This window comes from Salpingoeca rosetta, assembly GCF_000188695.1.
Source record: "Salpingoeca rosetta unplaced genomic scaffold supercont1.24, whole genome shotgun sequence".
Lineage (NCBI taxonomy): Eukaryota > Choanoflagellata > Craspedida > Salpingoecidae > Salpingoeca > Salpingoeca rosetta.
In genome coordinates, this window is record NW_004754910.1 from 962,041 (window position 1) to 983,576 (window position 21,536).

At 54.9% G+C, this 21,536-nt stretch overlaps 5 protein-coding genes across 5 annotated transcripts in view; 2 read left to right on the forward strand and 3 right to left on the reverse strand.

Annotated features, from left to right (window-relative positions):
* Positions 1–48: 48 nt before the first annotated feature.
* PTSG_12775 (serine/threonine protein kinase) lies at positions 49–13,652 on the reverse strand (the record flags this gene model as incomplete). The annotated part of the gene is made up of 40 exons (XM_004990439.1): positions 49–434; positions 679–729; positions 833–880; positions 1,029–1,056; positions 1,185–1,232; positions 1,422–1,484; positions 1,821–1,936; positions 2,049–2,124; positions 2,441–2,554; positions 2,770–2,809; positions 2,950–3,047; positions 3,277–3,385; positions 3,626–3,681; positions 3,860–3,928; positions 4,084–4,787; positions 5,082–5,433; positions 5,634–5,767; positions 5,997–6,121; positions 6,470–6,516; positions 6,667–6,783; positions 7,015–7,101; positions 7,325–7,398; positions 7,709–7,853; positions 8,065–8,142; positions 8,303–8,387; positions 8,605–8,699; positions 9,054–9,131; positions 9,321–9,417; positions 9,755–9,849; positions 10,099–10,350; positions 10,545–10,597; positions 10,964–11,047; positions 11,244–11,295; positions 11,434–11,521; positions 11,891–12,007; positions 12,219–12,299; positions 12,570–12,670; positions 12,838–12,993; positions 13,349–13,464; positions 13,637–13,652. 40 exons carry the CDS (start codon positions 13,650–13,652, stop codon positions 49–51), a joined length of 4,731 nt encoding a protein of 1,576 aa, XP_004990496.1.
* A 154-nt stretch (positions 13,653–13,806) lies between these two features.
* Positions 13,807–14,492, reverse strand: PTSG_12776 (uncharacterized protein). Its single transcript, XM_004990440.1, has 2 exons — positions 14,194–14,492; positions 13,807–13,986 (listed from the first exon to the last, which is right to left on the reverse strand). Exons 1-2 carry the CDS (start codon positions 14,476–14,478, stop codon positions 13,843–13,845), a joined length of 429 nt encoding a protein of 142 aa, XP_004990497.1. The 5' UTR covers positions 14,479–14,492; the 3' UTR covers positions 13,807–13,842.
* Positions 14,493–14,553: 61 nt separating this feature from the next.
* PTSG_08705 (V-type proton ATPase subunit F) lies at positions 14,554–16,123 on the forward strand. Its single transcript, XM_004990441.1, has 5 exons — positions 14,554–14,651; positions 14,854–14,935; positions 15,220–15,302; positions 15,489–15,611; positions 15,795–16,123. The coding sequence occupies exons 1-5, from the start codon at positions 14,610–14,612 to the stop codon at positions 15,822–15,824; spliced, it is 360 nt and encodes a 119-aa protein (XP_004990498.1). The 5' UTR covers positions 14,554–14,609; the 3' UTR covers positions 15,825–16,123.
* PTSG_08706 (uncharacterized protein) lies at positions 15,870–18,211 on the reverse strand. The gene is made up of 5 exons (XM_004990442.1): positions 17,491–18,211; positions 17,188–17,273; positions 16,762–16,867; positions 16,457–16,542; positions 15,870–16,229 (listed from the first exon to the last, which is right to left on the reverse strand). The coding sequence occupies exons 1-5, from the start codon at positions 17,998–18,000 to the stop codon at positions 16,205–16,207; spliced, it is 813 nt and encodes a 270-aa protein (XP_004990499.1). The 5' UTR covers positions 18,001–18,211; the 3' UTR covers positions 15,870–16,204.
* Positions 18,212–18,244: 33 nt separating this feature from the next.
* The window catches only part of PTSG_08707 (uncharacterized protein), a gene marked incomplete at its 3' end in the record, with an annotated part of 12,696 nt that continues 9,404 nt past the window's right edge, over positions 18,245–21,536 (forward strand). The window contains exons 1-10 of the mRNA XM_004990443.1: positions 18,245–18,731; positions 18,929–18,997; positions 19,175–19,294; positions 19,506–19,583; positions 19,809–19,878; positions 20,150–20,205; positions 20,365–20,449; positions 20,686–20,798; positions 20,951–21,063; positions 21,301–21,466. Coding sequence (XP_004990500.1) covers positions 18,396–18,731; positions 18,929–18,997; positions 19,175–19,294; positions 19,506–19,583; positions 19,809–19,878; positions 20,150–20,205; positions 20,365–20,449; positions 20,686–20,798; positions 20,951–21,063; positions 21,301–21,466 — 1,206 coding nt within the window. The 5' untranslated portion in view covers positions 18,245–18,395. The remainder of the gene's footprint in view (positions 18,732–18,928; positions 18,998–19,174; positions 19,295–19,505; positions 19,584–19,808; positions 19,879–20,149; positions 20,206–20,364; positions 20,450–20,685; positions 20,799–20,950; positions 21,064–21,300; positions 21,467–21,536) is intronic.

A 21,536-nucleotide genomic window follows, 5' to 3' on the forward strand; every position in this document is an offset into this window, starting at 1 on the left:
CACAGACAGACAGACAGACACACACACACACACACACACACACTTCCTTTATGCGTGTGCGCCGCCATACACATCAAAGCCGCCGGGAATCTCGGCAGTGGCGTAGTCCGACTCAGCCTCCATCGCGGCCGTCGCGCCGTTGTCGCTGTCTGCACTTGGCGAACCATACACGCCAAACAGGTCTGGCGCAGGGTTGCCACGCGGGTTCTTGCCAATGTTGATGTTGACGTTACCCTCCTCCGTGGTCGTGCCATCGTCATCGCCTGCGCTGCCGTACACTTCAAATCCGCCAGCGGGCGTCTGTGCCGTCGCGTACACAGCATCGTCGTCATCGTCGTTGGCGGTGATGTCGTAGTTGGCCGGGTCCCACCGCTCCGTGTCTTGCGACGTATCATTGCCCACATCGTACGTGTTCTCGGGCTTGCTCGTCGACCCTGTGTGGTACAGCAGCGTTATTTCATGGCGTAGGTGTATGTGTGAGTGTGTGAATGTGTGTGTGTGTGTGTTTGCGGCTACACACGCCGATGATTATGTGCATGTGTGTGTGCGTGTGTGCGTTGTTGCTCACACGTACACACACATGCATGTGTGCTTGTGTGAGCACCTCGTTACACATTGTAACCCAACAAACCTCCAACACCATCTCCACTCATTCTCCACACTTTCCCAACGTCGCACCTCCGTTGATGTCGTTGACATCCGAGTACGTCATTTCGCCTGGTAACTCCGCTGTAAATTGAACAGGCGTGCACACAACAATGTCGATGTGAGCAGGTGGCAACGCGCCTTGTTGAGCCACGCATGCCTGCATGCATTCAACAGGCCAACTTACTCAGTTGCGTTTCCTCCAGATCGGCGTACATGGCGTCTTGCACCGTCGCTGTCGTCGACACACACACATGTGCAAATCAAAACGCAGGAAACACGCGTGTTCGTCAGCGATCATCTGAGTGAACGTGCAACACACACCACAACGACACAAGAGTAATTACGCGCGCACACACACGGGCACAAGCGGTTCAACTCACGCTCCAAGTACACGTTGGTTTGCATCGGCTGAGATTCAGTGAAGAGCGGCCATGAGATGCAGGCAGAGGCACGATGTGAGTGACAGCTGAAAGTGCAAACAAACAAACGCCCCCAAGACATGCGCACGTATCGTATCGTTGCACGTGTGCACATACCTGACGAAGCGTGGGCATGAAGGGCAGGTAGGCGTTGGACAGCGCCGCCTGTTGTTTCGGAAAGCAAGACGTCACGCAACAGCAATAACAATAATGGCGATGACAACAGTGTCAGCAAAGGATCAAAATAGCGCGTGTGTATTTGTGTGTGTGTGTGTGCCTGCATGCACGGCCATGATACGAAGAACGCATGCGTGCGCGTCATTCCATTCCCGCCATGCCTGGCTCTCATCACACCTGTGGCACAGGGTTGGCGTTGCTTGCGGCCTGCTGGCACATGCGAAGAATCTCCCGCATCGACTGGATTGAAGCAAACGTTGCGTTTGAAATTGGAGCATGAGCGATGTGCAAATGATATCGAAAGCGATGGTATCGAACACGCACACATACAAACATACATACATGCATACATACATACATACATACATACATACAAACATACATACATACATACATACATACATACATACATACATACATACATACATACATACATACATACATACATACATACATACATACATACATACATACATACATACATACATACATACATGCATACATGCATACATACATGCATACAAACATACACTCACACACACACACACAAACACGAATTCAGCATTCAAGTATTACCGGGCGCGTTGCTGCTGGCACGACGCAGCAGCGCTGAACAATGTCAAACAGCTCTGATGGGATGAGTTGCAGCATGAGGGGCGGGTTGCCGCGACGAAGAGCGACCTTGAAATCCTCTACACGCGCACAGCAATGAAGCGGCGTGAGAGGTCAGTTGTGCATTTGCCATGCAATATTGCCTGCAGGCACGAGAGTCGTCGTGAGACCAATCACTGACATTGCTCGTACCGTTCATGTAGGGTGTGGCGCCAAGCGAAAAGATTTCCCAGAGCAAAATCCCAAACGACCACGCATCACACGCCGGCTGTGATGAATGTAAGAGCATATGTGTGTGTGTGTGTATGTGTGTGCGTGCGTGTGTGTGTGTGTGTGTGTGTGTGTGTGTGTGTGTGTGTGTGTGTGTGTGTGTGTGTGTGTGTGTGTTGAGGGGGAGGGCGTGGAAAGTGAGAGAGGAAAGACAACCCGCACACACACACACACACACACACACACACACACACAAGCATACACATTCGCACAAACAAGCACACGCACACACGCATGTACGCAAGCATACACGCACGCTTACAAACATATACACGCCCAACACAAGTGCACGCGCAAAGCACAATGCCCCTCACGGTGTGTTTGGCTGTGGGATCGGTGACGAGCTCCGGTGCGCACCAGCGAAGAAGGAACGCGCCGTCCGCGTGCGCGTCTGCGATTGCGGCACCATCGTGCTCCGCCAGAGACAGCTGCATGTGGGATGGAGGCATGTGAGAAGGGGCGGGGGACAATAAGCGCAATGGTGTCATCAATTTCCAGTCAACAGACGCAAGGTGACGCCGCTTGACACATCCACAAGATGTCACAAAAGCAACAACAACAACAACAGTATCAGCAGTAACGGTATCAGCAAAAGCAGTAATGGTACATAGCAGTGTCAGCAGTGTCAGCAGCAGCAGCACACCTTCCAGTTTGGGTCGGCGCCAATCAGGTGAACGACAGCACTGTGGATTGAAAGATTGAAAGATTGAAAGCAGGAAGAAGCAACGTGCAGATGAGCAATTCACATGTTACATACAGGCAGGGCATGCTGTCCCGAAGGCAAAAAACAAGGAATGCAATGTGACACGCGGCTCAAACGTACCCTCGTGTGCACGAGTGGACAATGCCATGCTTGTGAAGCCATACAAGCGCCGATGCAACCTGGACGCCGATTCGTGCGCGCTCAGCCAGCGAAATGCCCTAAAGGGTGGATGGACCAACAAAGTGGGGTGGATTTTGTGTTAGCCACAAACAGAGAGTCGGCACATCGCGTCAACGCAATGCCAATGAAGAATGAATCGTCCACACACGCACAGGACACATGGTTGACATGGGTGACGTGTGATGCACAAACACAGAAGAGGAAGAACACATCTTGTTCTCGTGTTCTCTACTCCCCCTCATACAAGCAAATCACACACTTGCACACCTCCGGGGCGGCGTTGCTCTTTGAACGGCATGCGCGCAGTCGCTCATCAAGGGCGACGGTTGGCGCCGGAACACATAACCGGTGCTGACCCAGGTCACACAGAGCAGCCCTGAACAAACGCACACAAACACACACACACATGAGCACGCACACACACACACACACACAAACACATGAGCACACACACATGAGCACACACACGCACACATGAGCACGCACACACACACACACATGAGCACACATGCATGTGCACATGGCCACGAATATCAAGACCGTGAGGATGAGGGTGGTGTGTTACGCAAGACAGCGGTTACTCGCGACGTGCAAGCAGCAACACGCGGCCATGTACCCAATGATGGAGTCTGGTAGTGTTTGCTTTCCAAGTTGCTGGAACAGACGAATGTCCTGTTGGAAAACACAATGCAGGTTCTCATGAGCATCAGGCGAAGCTGCCGGCACACACACACATGCAAGCAAGCAAAGCACACAGGCATGCAAACAAAGCACACACGTGCATGCAAGAAAAGCACACAAGCATGCATGCAAGCTCAAGACATGGGCCATGAAGACAATCAATAAGCACCTTCTCGAAACAGTCACGCAGGAGTGTGGACGCGCCAGGCCTGAGCGTGTAGCACCACAGCTGACGACCCTGAGTGCGCGGGTATGAAACAGAGGAAGCAGGTGTGACATGCAGCGTGGCGAGCAGTTAAAATGATCACAGGCTGTGGAGCTGTGACACAAACGTGCACACAAACAAACAAACAAACAAACATTCACACATGTTTTAACAACACACACGCGCACCTGGTGCTGGGCGAGCTTTACGGGTCCGTAGTAGGAGGAGAAGGGCGCGTCGGTGAGATCAAGGTTGTTCATGTCAAGCTCGTCGTATTTGCCGACGGCATTGCGGCGGCGGCGGCGGCGGCGGGGGCGGATGACAAGGAAGAAAAGGAGAAGGACGATGATGATGACAGCGCCACCACCAGCAGCACCGGCGATGGGGATGATGGAGGTTGATGTGCTTGGCGCGATGGTGACGGGCACGGAGGTGGACGTGCTCATGGTTTGCGGGATTGGCGGCTTCTTGGGCTGGGTTGTTGTCGTTGTTGATGATGCAGTTGTCGTGGTTGTGACAACGGTGGTTGTCGTTGTCGTTGTCGCAATCGTTGTGGATATGGGAGTTGTCGTTGTGGTGGTGGTTGTCGTGGTGGTGGTGAATGTTGATGGTGACCGCGTCGTGAGTTTCTCTGTACACATGTTGCCGACGTTGTCGCCAAACTTGCTGGCGTTGTGGGTGATGACAAACGCTGAGCCAGACGTCAGGCGTAGGGACGAGCCGGGCTGCCATGTGAAGCTCCGCACCACCGTGTTCATGTCCACGCGTATGTCGTACGCCGGCCCGCCTTGTATCAGCGTGCTGCGTGCGTGCTGATCCGTGCACGGCACGCTGCTGCCCTCCCACTTGCCGTTGTCATCCCAATCGCCATTTTCCCGCCTCGTCCACACAACTGAATGTAAAGTCAGCCAAGGAAGAGAGAGAATGTGTGTGTGTGTGTGTGTGTGTGTGTGTGTGTGTGTGTGTGTGTGTGTGTGTGTGTGTGTGTGTGTGTGTGTGTGTGTGTGTGTGTGTGTGTGTGTGTGTGTGTGTGTGTGTGTGTGTGTGGCGGGAGAGGAGGCGGTTCAGGTTGACTTGCGTGTTCGTGCGGGATGGTGCGATGTTGGCAAACAGTGCACACGCACACACGCACACACACACACACACGCACACACACACGCACATGCACATACACACATACACATACCTGGTGCTTCGCGTTGGATAACGGCTGACTTGCGAGCAACGACACGATCGGAGCCAGTGCCGCTGGCAACCTCGAGTGTGAGGCGCGTGGAGGGCGTGTTGTCCAGGGCAACATCGCCAATCCACTCCGTGCCGGTGACATTGATGCTGTGCGCGCCATCGTTGACCTGCAGAATGCCCTCACTGCTGGGCGACCACACGGCCTGGAACGACGTGGCAGTGAGATCCGTGGCGAGAAAGGTGTCAATCACGGGGCAGGGCTCTGCCCGCGGCACACGAGAGAGCACCAGGCGCCCGCCCTGGTTGAGGCGAAGCGGCGTGTCTGGCGAAAGCGTCAGCTGGGTCATGCGCGCCTGAGGGAAGGTGTGATGTGAGGGGGGGGGTTGATGCATATGAGGCGTTGCGTGTTGGACTCAAGACAAACACGTGGGCAAGTGTGGTCATGGTTGAGCGTGAGCTGACACCAGCGCAGAGAAAAGCCGGGGAGAGCGTGCCAACGACAGGGTGAGTTGCACAGTGGAAACGGTGAGCGCACAACGCAACATTCTTGTACCTCGACAGATTCTTGGATGGTGGTGGCGTGGGAGACGATGGCTGCTTCGCACGTGCACGGGGCGCGACCGACACTCCACGCGTCCGTGGAGTTCCACACCAACGCCGCGCCTCCAGGCGAGGCTGTCGTCACGACTGTACGCGTGTGTGCAACACAGCAAAGCAACAGAACAGGACACATGAACAGTAAGCATCAGCCATGTGTGTGTGTGTGTGTGCTGCGTGAGGTGCAGGCAGCCAACAAACAGACAGGTAGACTGTCCTCCCACATACATGAACAAAGAAGGACAGTGCATTCATTCGCTTCAGCGAGTATAGGAGTATGTCCACTGTTGTGCACACAGCGGGAGAGATCGGGCCACACCTGGCGCCCCATCAAGGCTGTCGCACACATCGTTTTCAGCAGCACACAGCCGCGCTGGAACCACGGTGAGGAGCAAGAAGACAGCAAGAAGGATGTGGTGGAGAAGGGGCGGGGTGACAAAACGCCTGAAGGAGCAACAACAAGCAGCAGCCATATCCGCCGCTCGTTTTGTTTTGTGTGGTGGAAAGAGTGCTTCTTGCTTGCTTGCTTGCTTGCTTGCAAGCACAGGAACACTGAATTTAGGGTGGTGCTTGCTTGCTTGTTGTGTCTATTGTCAGAAAGAAAGAGGACAGGAAGAGGAGATCAAGGACACATGATGTGACACGATGCAGAGGACAGCATCTGTGACACACACACACACACACACACACACACATTCACACATATTCACCTGGTATCGTGAGGTGTAGGAACGGAAAGCAGTGCACAAACATCACGTGGTGAAAGACAAAAACAAAAAGGGGGTGATCTACTTCTTCTTCCTCGAATCCTGCTCTTGCTTGTACTTGTCCATCAGCTCCTACAGTTGTGTGCATGTTTGTGTTGATTTGCACTATGAGCGCAAAGGGTAGCACGGAAGCGTGCGGATAAACATACATACACACACACACACAAACACACAAACACACACACACACACACACCACACAACATTGACCCGCCTGACGTACCGCTTGCAGCTGTGGCGGCACGACCTCGTGGCGTGCGTACTCCATGGTGAACTCGCCCTTGCCCTGCGTGTTGGCGCGCAGATCAGTGCTATATCCAAACATGTCGTTGAGGGGAACCTGTACAAGTGTGATTGTGGTTGTGGTTGTGTGCGTGTGTGCGCTACGTGTCAGCGAGTGTGCAGTGCAGACTCACAGATGGGTGGTGAACGAAAAGAAACAAGCAGAGCGAATCGCATGTGCGTAATAACTGGCAATTGGTTGTACACACACACACACACACACACACACGCACGCACACACACACACACACACACACACACACACACACACACACACACGTGTGCCCACCTCTGCGCGGATGGTGGTTGTTCCGTCCTCCGTCTCGCTGTCAAGGATCGTGCCCTTGCGCTTGTTCAGATCGCCAATCACAGTGCCCTGGCAACAAGCCACAAATGCGTATGTGTGTGTGTGTATGGGGGAGAAGTGTTGGCGGTGAGAGAAGGTGATGGAGAAAGGCGGTGTGCAGGTTGGAAGTTGAGAAGGAAGCGAACACGCGCAACCACACGCAACCACACACACACGCAACCACACACACACACACACACACACACACACACACACACGAGCACGCGCGAGTGCCTGATTTCATGCGCCCCACCTGGTATTCCTCTGGCACCATAATCTCAACGGTCATGACAGGCTGCAGGACACAGGGCTGTGCCTTGTCAAACGCTGGATGTACACGCAACACAACAAGAGCAAGCAAGCGAGCGTGTGGGAAGGTCAGAATTTCGAACGAAAGAAAGAGTCGAGCATGTGAGTGTGTGTGCGCCTCTGACTGAAGCTACTTTGCACATCATCATCATCGTCATCATCATCATCATCATCATCATCACTGCACATGGCAAATGGGGAGCCCATACGCTGGCGCCTGGCACCACGACCACCACACGTTCAATTCCTCAATCAGCCCTCCACCCCCTCCCCCCCCCCACCGTTATCCCATATCCCATCTCCGTGCCCAACGACACCGCCGGCGAACCTTGTCTCATGGCGCCGATGCCTGCAAGCTTGAATGCGAGGTCGCTTGAGTCGACGGGGTGGGACGCGCCGTCCTTGAGCACAAACCGGATGCCCTGCGCAGGGTGGCCCGTCAGCGACGACCGCTCGCACGCCTCGAGGAAGCCCTGGATGCGTGTAGTGTTGTGGAATGCGTGTAGTGTTGTGGGTGTTGTGTTGTGTTGTGAATGTAAGGTGAGGAATGGTAAAGTGAGAAGGGGAAGCAAGGGAAGTGTACCTCAGGGAAGTAAACGCAGGCACACGCTAGCAAGTACACGCATACACGCACACGCACACACACACACGCACACACACACACACACACGCACACACACACACCTTCTCGATGGAGGGGATGTAGCTCTTGGGGATGTTGGTGCCAACGGTTTCGTCAACAAACTCAAGCTTGTGATTCTCCTGTCAATACAGCGACAGCAAACAACAGCAGCAGCAGTGGCCCAGAATGCCGACGCGTGAGAGGCGTGACGGAGGAGAAGGTGATGCATTTTGACCATACTCATCCATGACTGCCACCACCATCATCACCATCATCGTCGCCATCAGGGTTATGGGATACCTCGGCTGGGAGGGGCACGATCTCGCCCATGACGCGACCGTACTGACCAGCACCGCCGCTCTGCTTCTTGTGCAGATAGTCGAACCTGGCACGCGGAAGAGACAGGGGGGGGGGTGTTGGTGATGGAGAGGGTGAGTTGGTTAGTGTTCGCGTTGAGGACGATGGCGGACTGATGGCGCTGACATTTGCTGCTCACGAAGCATCACACACACACACACACCTACCAACACACACACACACACACATACCAACACAACCACCACTTCCCACCACATTCGCAAGACACCAAAGCTTGTACTGACTGCATTGGAGTCTGGATGGTCTCGCGGAATGCGACCTTTGGCTTTCCGGTCACCGTCGGGCAGTTGAACTCGCGTGCCATAATCTCCTTGTACACCTGGTGGTGATGATGGTGATGATGATGACGGTGATGATGATGATGATGATGATGATGGTGATGATGATGATGGTGATGATGATGATGATGATGGTGATGGTTGGTGAGTGTACAATGATGATGGTGGTAACGTTGGTTGTTGGAGAGGGTAGAGGATGAGTTGATCACGCAGGTCAGATCAGCGTTGTATCACACACCATCATGTTTTTACTATCACCACCACCACCACCATCACCATCATCATCACCACCACCACCACCATCATCATCATCACCACCACCACCACCACCATCACCACCACCACCATCATCATCATCATCACCACCACCATCATCATCATCCCCATCATCGTACCTCGAGGTGGAGTTCGCCCATGCCGGAGATGATGGTCTCTTTGCTCTCGGGATCAAGATGCACGCGGAACGTTGGATCCTGCACCCGTGCACACCAAAATCAACGTCATCGTGGCAGTGGTGACGTGGTGATGAGGGAGGCACAGTCATCGGACGAGTTGAATGCAGCTCAACTAAGTGTCACACACACACACACGCACACACACACACACACGCACACACACACACACACACACGCACGCACAGTACAACCAAACAACGTGCGCACCTGTCGTTGGAATCTGTTGATGGCCTTGCTGAACGCCTCGAGGTCTTTGCTGTTCTTCGGTTTGATCGACAGCGAAATGACGGGCTCCGGAATGAACCTGGCGTGATACAACGGGGCGTGATGCAACGGGGCGCGATGTGGTAGGGCGTGATGAGGAGTGTGACACCCCAGCAGCACAACTCGTGATGAGCAGAACGCTGGTTGATGATCGCGTCGTGGCGCATGCGTGTGCATGTGTGCGTGTATATGCGTGTGCGTGTATATGTGTGTGTGTGCGTGTATATGTGTGCGTGTGTATATGCGTGTGCATGTGCATGTGTGTGCTTGTGCACGCGTGTGCTTGTGTATGTGTGCGTGCGTGTATATGCGTGTGCGTGTATATAAATGGATGTGTGTGTGTGTGTGTGTGTACATGTGTGTATGTCGGCACGTACATGGACTCCATGGTGAGTTTCTTCGTTCCGTCGGTGAATGTGTCACCGGAAGAGCACTCCAGTCCAAACATGGCGCAAATCTCGCCAGGGTGCACCTACACGTGGAAGTAGGGGGGGGGGATTGATGACGGCGGTGGTGATGACAGGGTGACACACACACACACACACACACACACACACACACACACACACACACACACACACACACACACACGTACACACACACACGTACACACATACACATATACACAAGCACGTATACACACACATACATACACATGCACGTATACACACACATACACACCCCTCCATCCCCCCTCCGCCCTGTCGCGTACAGTGCTCACCTCATTAACGTCCTCCATGGAGTCTGCGTGCATGCGCACCAGTCGGGGCACCTTCACCTTCTTCTTGTCGCGCGAGTTGTAGATGTTGTCTCCGCGCCGCAGCGTGCCTTGATACGTACGCAGATACGTCAGCTGCCCAAACTGCCCGCGCTCGAGTTTGAAGGCCAGCCCGACAAACGGTTTGCTCGGGTCCTTGCAGTCAAGGTCCACCTTGGTCGACTCGTCGTCCACATCCAGCGCATAGTTGGACACCTGGAGGGAGAGGGGAGGAGGGGGTTGGTTTGGTGTGGAAGGTTGGTTTGGTGTTGATGAGAAGGGGGGGAGGAGGGGGGAGGTTGAGGTGTAGGGGAGGCGGACATGTGTTGGGGGCGGGGGTGAAGATGGAATCATGCTGGTAGTGACAGACAGACAGGCCATGCATCGAACATAAGAAGCAGCACGCCGACCTGGTCTGGGGACGGAAGGTACTCAAGAACGCCATCAAGCATGGGCTGCACACCTGCAGTGGCCAACGGTGGCGGTGATGTCATGTGTGAGTGGTGATGGTGTGAATTGGGATGGGATACACAGTGGGCGATGGAGGCAGCATGCACCACAACATGCACGCACACAACACCGCCACCACCACAGTAGCAACAACAACCAAACAGCACATCACCACAACATGCACGCACACAACACCGCCACCACCACAGCAGCAGCAACAACAAGCAAACAGCCACGATCACCACAGTAGCAACAACAACCAAACAGCACATCACCACAACATGCACGCACACAACACCGCCACCACCACAGCAGCAGCAACAACAAGCAAACAGCCACCATCGCACAGCACGACAATGCCCCCGCCCCCTGATCGTACCGATGTTCTTGAGGGCGGTGCCGATGAAGACCGGAACAAACGTCCGCTCCAGGACAGACTTGCGAATTGCCGTCACAATCTCCTCTGCAGTCGGAGCCACGTGTGGATGGATGGATGGGTGGATGAGGGGGTGAGGGGTGTGGGAAAGGAAGGCAGTGCGTGTAGGTGAAAGTGAGATACAGTCACACATCGGGTGGACGATTGCAATCATGGCCATGACAGCGGGGCGCGTGTCTGGAATTGCAATTGGCATGTGCATGATTGCGGATGATGCGTCCACCTTCGGATGGGTCCTCCTCCAAGATAAACTTCTCTGCAATGTCATCATCCACCTGAGCACACAAAAGCACGTGAAGGCGCGCGTCAATAATGTACGTGTACATGTGTTTTCACGCAAAAGCCAAGCAGCTAGCTGCACACACACACACACACACACACGCACGCACGCACGCGCGAGTTTGCGTGCGCACCTCTGCGATTGCTGCGATCATGTCGTGCCGCTTCTCTGCGTACATGTCCTTGAGGTCTTTGGGGATCGGGCCCTCCTCAACCACGTTCCTGCGCGAACACACGAGCAGATGGAGAGATGTACGATGATGAAGGAGATGAGGGGGTGGACAGAACAACGTGGAGTGTCATGTTAGGTAACTTGCCAGGCAGTGATACACGCACATCCACCATACACACACACAGACACGTACACACTCGCGTACATCCACCATTCATACACACAGACACGTACACACTCGCGTACATCCACCATACACACACACAGACACGTACACACCCGCGTACATCCACCATACACACACACGCACATCAACTTCATACGTACATCCACCACACACACACACACACATGCGTACACATCACAGAGCACCTCCCTTCCCCTTATGGCAGCATCATGGCAGGTGACGAGCAACGCACCCCTGGACGCCGGAGAAGTAGTATGCCTTGCCCTTGATGAGGTCCACGACTCCCTTCATGTCGCTCTCGAGACCAATCGGTATCTGCACAGCAGCGGCATTGTGCTTCAGCTTCGTCCTAAACGCAGCAGCCACCCAGGGGTCGACGTGATGGTTGGGAGGGAGGGGGTGGTGCATGGTGTTGTTGTGAGAGCTGTGTGGGTTGTATTGCACCTGCTTGTGGCGGGTCACGGTTGCATGTCACACTGAAACCGTGTAACCGAAACACACACGCGCACACACGCACACGCATGCACACACATACACATACATGTACGATGTGTGCGCACCTCATCTGGTGGATGACTTTGAAAGGGTTGGCACCGGGGCGGTCACACTTGTTGATGAAGCCAATGCGAGGCACGTTGTAGCTGCACACAACACGACCATGGTTGGAGCGTGAGGGGCGAGCGGAGGAGCGGGCAACGCAGGCAAAACGCTAATACGATGATTTGTGTGTGTGTGTGTCTGTGTGTGATTGTGTGTGTGTGTGTGTGTGTGCTTGTGGGAATGTGCGTAGTCGCACTCGCACTCACTTACACACTGACTGACACACAAACACACGCGTACACGCTTACACGCTGACACACTTACACGCTTACACACTAACACTTATACAGACACAGAGCAGCAGCGGTTACCGCTTCATCTGGCGATCGACGGTGATGGTTTGGGATTGCACGCCACCAACGGAGCACAGCACAAGCACGGCGCCATCAAGAACCCGCAACGCACGCTCCACCTGTGTGCAGTGAGGCAGCAAGAAGTGGTGTCATGGGATTGTCGTAGTGTTGCTGGTGTGAGTACACGCCGTTGTACCCCAGACGGGCAAAGCAGGGTGGTGGCGTGCGCCACGATGACAGCACTTATTGTGGTGGCCATTGCAATTGTGTCACTGACGGCACGCACCTCGATGGTAAAGTCGACGTGACCGGGGGTATCGATGATGTTGATGTTGCAGTCCTTCCACTGCGTGTATGTCGCAGCGGAGGCGATTGTGATGCCCTTCTCCCTTTCCAGCTCCATGGAGTCCATGGTGGCGCCAACATCATCCTTGCCCCTCACCTATGTGCATTGGTGTGTTGGTGTTAGTGTTAGAGTGAGGGCGAGTGAGTGAGTGTGTGAGTGTGTGTGAGTGTGTGTGTGAGTGTGTGTGTGTGTGTGTGTGGGTTGGTGTTAGTGTGTGAGTGTGTGTGTGAGTGTTAGTGTGTGTGTGTGAGTGTTAGAGTGAGGGCGAGTGTGTAAGTGTGTGTGAGAGTGAGAGTGTGCGTATGTGTTGGAGTGTGCGTCTGTGTTTGCGTGTGTAAGTGTGTGTGTGTGTCAAGCGTTCTGCAAGGCCATTGCAGCGGCAGCGAACTGCAGCCTACTGCAGTACATTACAGCCCGCCAGAGCCAACTGCAGCACAAGACACAATTGCACCTCGTGCATCTCCTTGATGCGGCCAGTGTAGAAGAGGATGCGCTCGGTTAGGGTGGTCTTGCCAGAATCAATGTGCGCAGAGATGCCAATGTTCCGGATCTTGTCAATCGGGTATGCTGCAGCAGTGGCAGCGTCGAAATGCACACACGGTGAGCACAATTGCACATTGAGCAGCGCCATGCAACACGAGGCAGTGGCCAAAGTGGCACCTGAGCGCTTCGTGCACCCACAGTGCACACCCACACATGCGCCCCTTTTCCAATCCATGCACTCAAACAGCCCACTCACAAGCAGCGGAGGACATGGGTGCCAGCTGCTGCAGCAGTGGACCGGGCCATGCCCGTGCCTGCCTGCAAGCATGCGACAAAACAGCACGCAGCAGCATCGCGAGGAAGCGAGCGAGTTCGAAGTGGCCGAAGTGTGTTGATGAAAGTTGCGCCTCGTTGCAGGCACGTGTATGGGACTACTGTTTATGATGTTGTAACAGAGATGTGTCACTGCCGCGCCTTCTTCTTCTTCTTCTTGTGGTGTGCGCTGGTGGTGGTGAGGAGAAGGAAGATGACGCGAACAGCGGCGAGAAACACGACAATCCAGAAGGAGAACAGGGTCCCCAGCAGTGACCAGTCGATGGCGTCGCCCTGTCATGCATGCGTGGTGGTAGTGTTGACGTTGGTGGGAGGGAAATGGATTTGCAGATGCGGACCAAGAAGGCGAGAAAATGTCAACAGCATCATAAACAAACGAACAGCAGAATGCACACATGCAAAGGCAAACACACACATGTACACATGCACATGTACATGCACGTGTACATATGCACGTGCAACGAAGTTAATATGACGTACGAGTTGGAAGAAGGCGTACATCCAGAGGAGGTCGCCAAGGAGACAGGCCTGCACGATGCGGGGTTGCACTGGGACGAACAAGCCAACGTAGGCCATCAACAGGCACATGGCGCCAAACTGCGCCAGGTTGCTCGCTGCCACTGGGTTCTCTGCATCCTCAGCTCGGATCCCTTGCATGCGCATTACGTGATCCGGCCACACCAGCAGCATCAACCCAGACACCGCCAGCAACACCCCTTCCCACCAGAACACCCGCCTGCACCACCCAGAAACAACCGCAGTCATCTTTTTGTTCTGCGTGGATGAAAACTGCTGACTCTGCAATTTTCCGCTGGAGCAAACAGAAGGGCAGATACAGAGCAGCAGACGCACACACCACACGCTCACACCACACGCTCACACCACACGCACACAAGATGTCTGGGAAAGCGAAGCTGATCGCCGTCATCGGCGACGAGGTGTGTGTGTGTGTGTGTGTGTGTGTGTGTGTGTGTGTGTGTGTGTGTGTGTGTGTGTGTGTGTGTGTGTGTGTGTGTGTAAGCGAGAGAGGGGAAGCAGCACAGTGTGTGTTTCGGCAACACTCCACAACAACAAACACACCCCACCTCACACACATTCGCGCACGCGCACACACACACACATTAACACCAACGCATTCAGGACACATGCACTGGCTTTCTGCTTGGCGGTATTGGTGACATCAACGCCAGCCGCGAGCCAAACTACCTCGTCGTGACAAAAGGTGAGCTCGTCCTCCACAATGATGCACATACACACACACTCACACACACACTCTCTCTCGCACACACACACACACGCGCGCACACACACACGCACACACACACACTCTCTCGCGCGCACACACACACACACACACATACACACACACACATGCTGCACAGCCACACTCTGCCGACCACACCTCCTTCTCAACCCTTTGCGGTGGTTTCAACGACGGGTTGCTTCCTCTGCTCCTTTCCCTGTGCGCGTCTTCTTTTGCTTTTTTGTTTTGTATCGTTACCTCAGATACACCTGCGTCCACGATTGAGGACTCCTTCCGCAAGCTTGTGACCCGCGACGACATTGCCATCATCCTCATCAACCAGAGCGTGCGTTCATACACATGTGTACACATGTATCAAATGCACGCACACATGCACACACACACACTCTCTCTCTCTCTCTCATGTTTCAAGCACACATTGTGCACACACACACACACACGCACACGCACACACGCACACACACGCACACACGCACACACGCACACACACCCTTCTCCCTCGCTTGTGCAGATTGCGGAGGAGATTCGCCACTTGCTCGACAGCCACACCGCTGCCATCCCGGCTGTTCTCGAGATCCCCTCCAAGCACCAGCCATACGACAGCAGCAAGGACTCCATCCTCAACCGCGCACGGGTGCGTTGTTGTTGTTGTTGTTGTTGTTGTTGTGTGTGTTTGATGTGTGTGCTGTGTGTGTGTGATGCGTGCGTTGTTCACTAGCACCTCTTCAACACAGGTTTCCACTCATCCCCCCCCCCCGCTAACATCTCCATCCCCTCTTCCCCATACTTGCTCCCCCCCCCCCCCAAACAACAACAGGGCATGTTCAGTGCTGAGGACTTTAGGTAATTGCATCCTACAACGCTTCCCCCCCCCCGTCACCCACAACAGCCCCTCCTCATACACACACCATCCAAGTCGTTATATGCTTCCAAGATCATGTGTGCATGTATATGTGTCACGCTCGCTTGCTTTCCTGGTGTCACTGTCTGCCGATCCATTCCCCGATCACCCAACACCACTCAACAACAACAACAACAACAACACACGTGTGACAACAGCAAGCCTGCCACCCATTGCTCCCTCCGCCAACTCTCCCCCCTCGCACTTGCAAGTCCCTTTAGTGAACGTAAAAACAAACACGAAGGCAAGCCAGCCATACACGTAACCACACGCACACACACACACACACACATGCGCACTGTTGGTGCTGCTGCTGCTGGTGCTGCTTACGCGCCCCTTCCCCTCCCGCCACTGAGATGATGGTGGTATATGGTGAGATGACGCAGGCACAAGTGCAAGTGGTGAGAAACACGATCGAGTGTATCCAGGCAGACAAAGAGAAAGTGAGAGAGAGAGAGTGTGTGTGTGTGTCTGTGTGTGTCTGTGTGTGCGTGTGAGACGCACACACACATGCACAACATGACATACGCACGCACACATGCACACACACACATACATGCACACACACATGCACACACCGCTTTGCTTTTCGTTTGCCGCGCTTTGAGGACTGTGGCGATGGCGAATGCGCCTGCCGTCTCTTTGCCTTTTTCTTCTTCTCCGCCTGGCAATAGACGCACATGGGAGAGGGGATGAGAAGGCGGATGTATTCACGGGATACAAGTGGAGACAGTCCTGATGTACACACCACAGACACACACAAACACACATGCAATGCACACTTTTGACACATACACATCCAAACACACGTGCATACACATCGGAACATACACATATGCGCACACACGCGCACATATGCGCACACACGCGCACACATACGCACCACGACTGCCTCCTTTCCAAGGAAGAGCGGAGATGTGAGGGAGGTGTTGCTGAAGATGCGCTCTCGGTCGGGAAACGATTCCAGTGGCTGCTTCACATCACGCGGCCTGCACGCACACACATGATCGCCATGCAGCAGCACATGTGATCAACGGGCATCAACACTCTGGCGAACCCATCCACGACAAAACACCCACACACACACACACACACACACACACACACACACACACACACACACACACACACACACACACACGCGCGCGCGCGCATGCACGCACAACACACACGCACACACACACGCACGCGCACGCACAACACACACACACACACGCACAACACACACACGCGCACAACACACACACATGCACGTACAACACACACACGCACACACACACACATGCACGTACAACACACACACACGCACTTGTTCTCGAGGTAGCCCTGGAAACCGCGGACATATGTTCCCCATCGGTTGGTCGCATTCAAGTACGCTGTCTCCTTGTCGAAGATCTGCACCGCAGGGACGACAGCGGTCAACGACTGCGAGCAACATAAAACATCACACACACACACATCACACACACACATGCACATACATCACACACACACACATGCACACATGCACGCACACACACACACACACACACTCATCTACAGCCACACATGCACGCATGCACACACATCTTCAACCACACATGCACGCATGCACACACACACACACACCGACCTTCTTCTCGATGGCTTCGAGGTCCTCCAACGCCTTCTGTCGCGAGATGGCCGCCTTCTCCAGCTTCGACCGTTCAGTCTCGTCCGCCTTCACCTGCTTCTTGGCCGTGGACCCCAACACCGGGAGCGAAGCCGCCGCAGCCGCGAGTGCTGCTGATGGCACTGACGACGCTGATGATGACGCTGACGACGAGGAGTGGTTGTTCGAGGCTGTTCCAGCCGCTGCCTTTGCGCCTGTTTTTCCCCTGCCCTTCCCTGTGTGTGAACTGTTGCCGCTGTTGTTGTTCGTGGACGCGCGCCGAGACGACGCCGCTGTCCCTGCTGTCGATGACGCCGCCGATGTGTCGCGCGTTGACTTGGTCCTCCCCCTCGCCTTGCCCTTGCCTCGGCCGCTGTCGTTTGCTGCTGCTGCTGCTGTTGATGCTGCCCGCTCCCGCTTCGGTGTTGCGCTCCCCTTCTTCCCCTTGCCCTTTCCTTTCCCCTTTCCTTTCCCCTTGCCCCCGCCCCTCATCGCGCACCACCACCAGCCGTATCAGCCAACCGCACAATGCGTGCGTGTGTGTGTGTGTGTGTCCGTGGTGCGGTCGCGCGAAGCGAATCAATAAGGATGGAAGGAAGGAAGGAAGGATGGATGGATGGATGGATGGATGGAGGGAAGGAAGTCCACCGCGCACCAACAACCGCTGCTGCTGTTCCGCCTGTATCCTGTAAACGTGTTGAGCGTGTTTTTGCCCCACTCCCCCTCCCCAAACAGCGCAGTCAGCACAGACGCGGATTGCTTCACTGTTTTGATTGCTTCATGGACACAACCTACGACAAAGACCACGACCGCACATCGTATCACCTGCAGCTCAACTTGCACTTGCACGCGAGCAAGCACGTCAGCTAGCAACCAACAAGGGAGAGATGACCATGATGAAGGCTGCGCTGCGAGCCGCAGCGCTCAGCTCCTGCGCCGTTGGGGTCGCAGCAGCGGCAGCCACCATCAATAATGGCCGTGCCAGTGGCACCAGCCTTGCCTTCAGCACCACCACCACTGCCACCGCCACCAGCAAGAACAGCGGTGCACAGCAGCGGTCAAGGATGGCAGCAGCCGCGAGCGGTGACGGCAGTGGCAGTGCCACTGCACAGGAACAGCCGCTATCACAGCAACAGCAGCCGCAGTTTAAGAAGGCCATCGTCATCGGCGGCGGTGTTGTCGGCGTCACCACGGCGGCCGAGCTGGCAAAGCGCGGTATCCAGGTGAGACGGGTGCGCACATGCTGGCATCTATCACACGTGCACGATCATTCTCCCTCCCGATCGCACGTGTGCACGTACGCTCACGCCAATCTCCGACATGCCAACACACACACACGCACACACACACACACATACACACATACACACACGCACACACGCACACACGCACACACATGCATCACCATTCATGGGTTTAGGTGACGCTGATTGAGGCTGGATCCGGGTTTGCGAATGAGTGCAGCTACGCCGCTGCTGGTGGGATGCAGGTGAGCGAAACACGGTGCAGCTGCACAGCTGCCGTACATGCACGCGCTATTATTCTCGTGCGCTCTCACGTTTGCTTGCCATTGATCGCTTCTGACATCCACATGCATATGTATGGATTACGTGTCTGCCTCCGTGCCTGTGCATCTACGCCTGGTATTGCGCCGATGATGTGACAGCGGACCAACCCTCAAGTGAACCGAGACAGCTGGCGTGCGACGGTCAAGTCATGGCTTGCGTCCCTCAACCCCTTCAGAGCAAACGACGCTCCTCTCCCCGGCGTATTCATCTCTCCAAAGGTGTGTGTTGTGTGTTGTGTGTTGTGTGTGTAACCGCAAGCGTCATCATCTTGGCTTCATGCCTGCGACTATGATGACCACAGATCCCAACACACACAGTCACACAGCCACACAACCACACAGCCACACAGCCGTACAGCCGCACACATATGCATGCATGCACGCAGCCACGCCACCACCTCACCACCACGACCTTTGCTCTCCTGTGCAGGTGATGTTTGATCCCCAGTTCCGTCGGTGGTTCCGCTTGTTCACCGTCAGCAGCCTCTACCGTTCGCAGGAGGACCAGGTCAGTGGCGTGGAGAGGAGCGGGGTGTGAGAGGTGGTGATAGTGGGAGATGTGTGCATATGTGTGTGCATATGTATGTGCATGTGTGTGTGCATGTGCGTGTGTGTGTGTCTGCATGAGGCTGCTGTTCTGTGAGCCGGTGTGCTTTGAATGTGCCACTTTGGATGTCTGCGCTGACTTTGCCACAACGTGACACCCTCACACATATACACATGCTCTGACCAGGCGTACCAAACGCAACACATGCTCGACTTTACCGACTGGGCCGTCGACAGCATCTTGAACGTCATGCACGGTTGGTCACACGTCGCGCGCGCGTGTGTGTGTGTGTGTGTGCGTGTGTGCGTGTGTGTGTGTGTGTGTGTGTGTGTGTGTGTGTGTGTGTGTGTGTGTGTGTGTGTGTGTGTGTGTGTGTGTGTGTGTGACTGTGACTGTGTCTTTATCTGTGTGTGACTGTGTGTCTGTGTTTACCTGTGTGTGTCTGTGTATTTATCTGTGTGTGTCTGTGTGCTTATCTGTGTTGTCACGCTTCCATCCTCAACTTTGCCCCCAATCCACTCTGTTAGAGGACGATGGGTTTCTCGCAAAAGCGGCAAATCTCAACACAACAGGCGCTCTCAAGGTGTGTGAGCATGCATGCAAGTGTGTGCACGCGTGCTGCGCGTGTTGCATGCCGTGTGCTTGTCGGTTTTGACATTGTGGCTGGTAACTGAGCATTCGACACATGCATCCAATCACATGCACCCCTTCCACACACCCCATCCCCCACCATCGCCACCAGCTGCTGTACGATGAGTGTGATCTTGATCCCGAGCGCCACCGCATGTTCAATGGACGGGAGCCGTGGGGATTCGTGCAGAAGCAAGGTGCTGGCGACGACGTGGGCTGGGATGAACGCTACTTGCTGTGCAGTGCATGTAGTCACGCAGCCCATGCCTTCAACCCACGCTTTCACGTGCTATGCTTCCGTTTCAAAGTGACCTCGCCCATCCCTCCACGTTGTTGTTTCTCACCAGCCCTCATCACGACTGTCAACCATCACACCCACCACACTCCACATCACCACCACCATCACCACCATCACCACCATCACCACCATCAGATCTTGCCACGGTTGAGCCGAGTCTGACGTCGTTCCGTCCGCCGCACACACCGCCGTGTGGCGCCATCATCCAGTACAGAGCTGCACAGGCACACTGCGCACGCTTCACAAAGGTGACTATGGTGGTGGTGGTGGTTGTATTGTTTGGTGGTGGTGATGAACTACATGCTTGTTTTCAAAGCACCGGCTTGCTTCTGCTTGCCTCAACACTCGTTCCAATCACCACCGCTTTTACCGCCTCCACCACCGCTGTTGTCGTGATCAGGCGTTTGCTGAGCGGCATCTGGAGGGCGTGGAGGTGCAGACAGACACGCGCATCAAGGAGTTGACGCTGAGCGACGATGAGACGCGTGTTGCCGCAATCACCACCGAAGACAGGTGCAGTCGATATGGGCGACCGGTGTTTGCTGCTGTTTTCAACTGGGGCACATGTGGTGTGATGAGATTGCTGTCTTTTGCCCGTGTCATTCAGCGCATGCACGCATCATGCACGTTGGCACGCATCATGCACGTTGGCACGCTCTGAACGTTGTGCCAGCCACACTTCCAACCACTGACACTCACACGTGCACGCTCACGCATGCGCCCTCACGTCCCACTCAAATACGCACGCAGGACCATTGACGTTGGCGCGGACACAGTGGTGGTGCTGGCTGCCGGGTCCTGGACACCAGTTCTCTCGCGAACGGCGGGGCGATTTGTGCCGGTGTATCCCATGAAGGGGTACACGCTCCTCGCAAACGCAGCAGACGCTGACACACAGCAGGGTGAGCGGGCACGTGTGTGTGTGTGTGTGTGTGTGTGTGTGTGTGTGTGTGTGTGTGCGTGTGTTTGTGAGTCTGTGCGTGTGT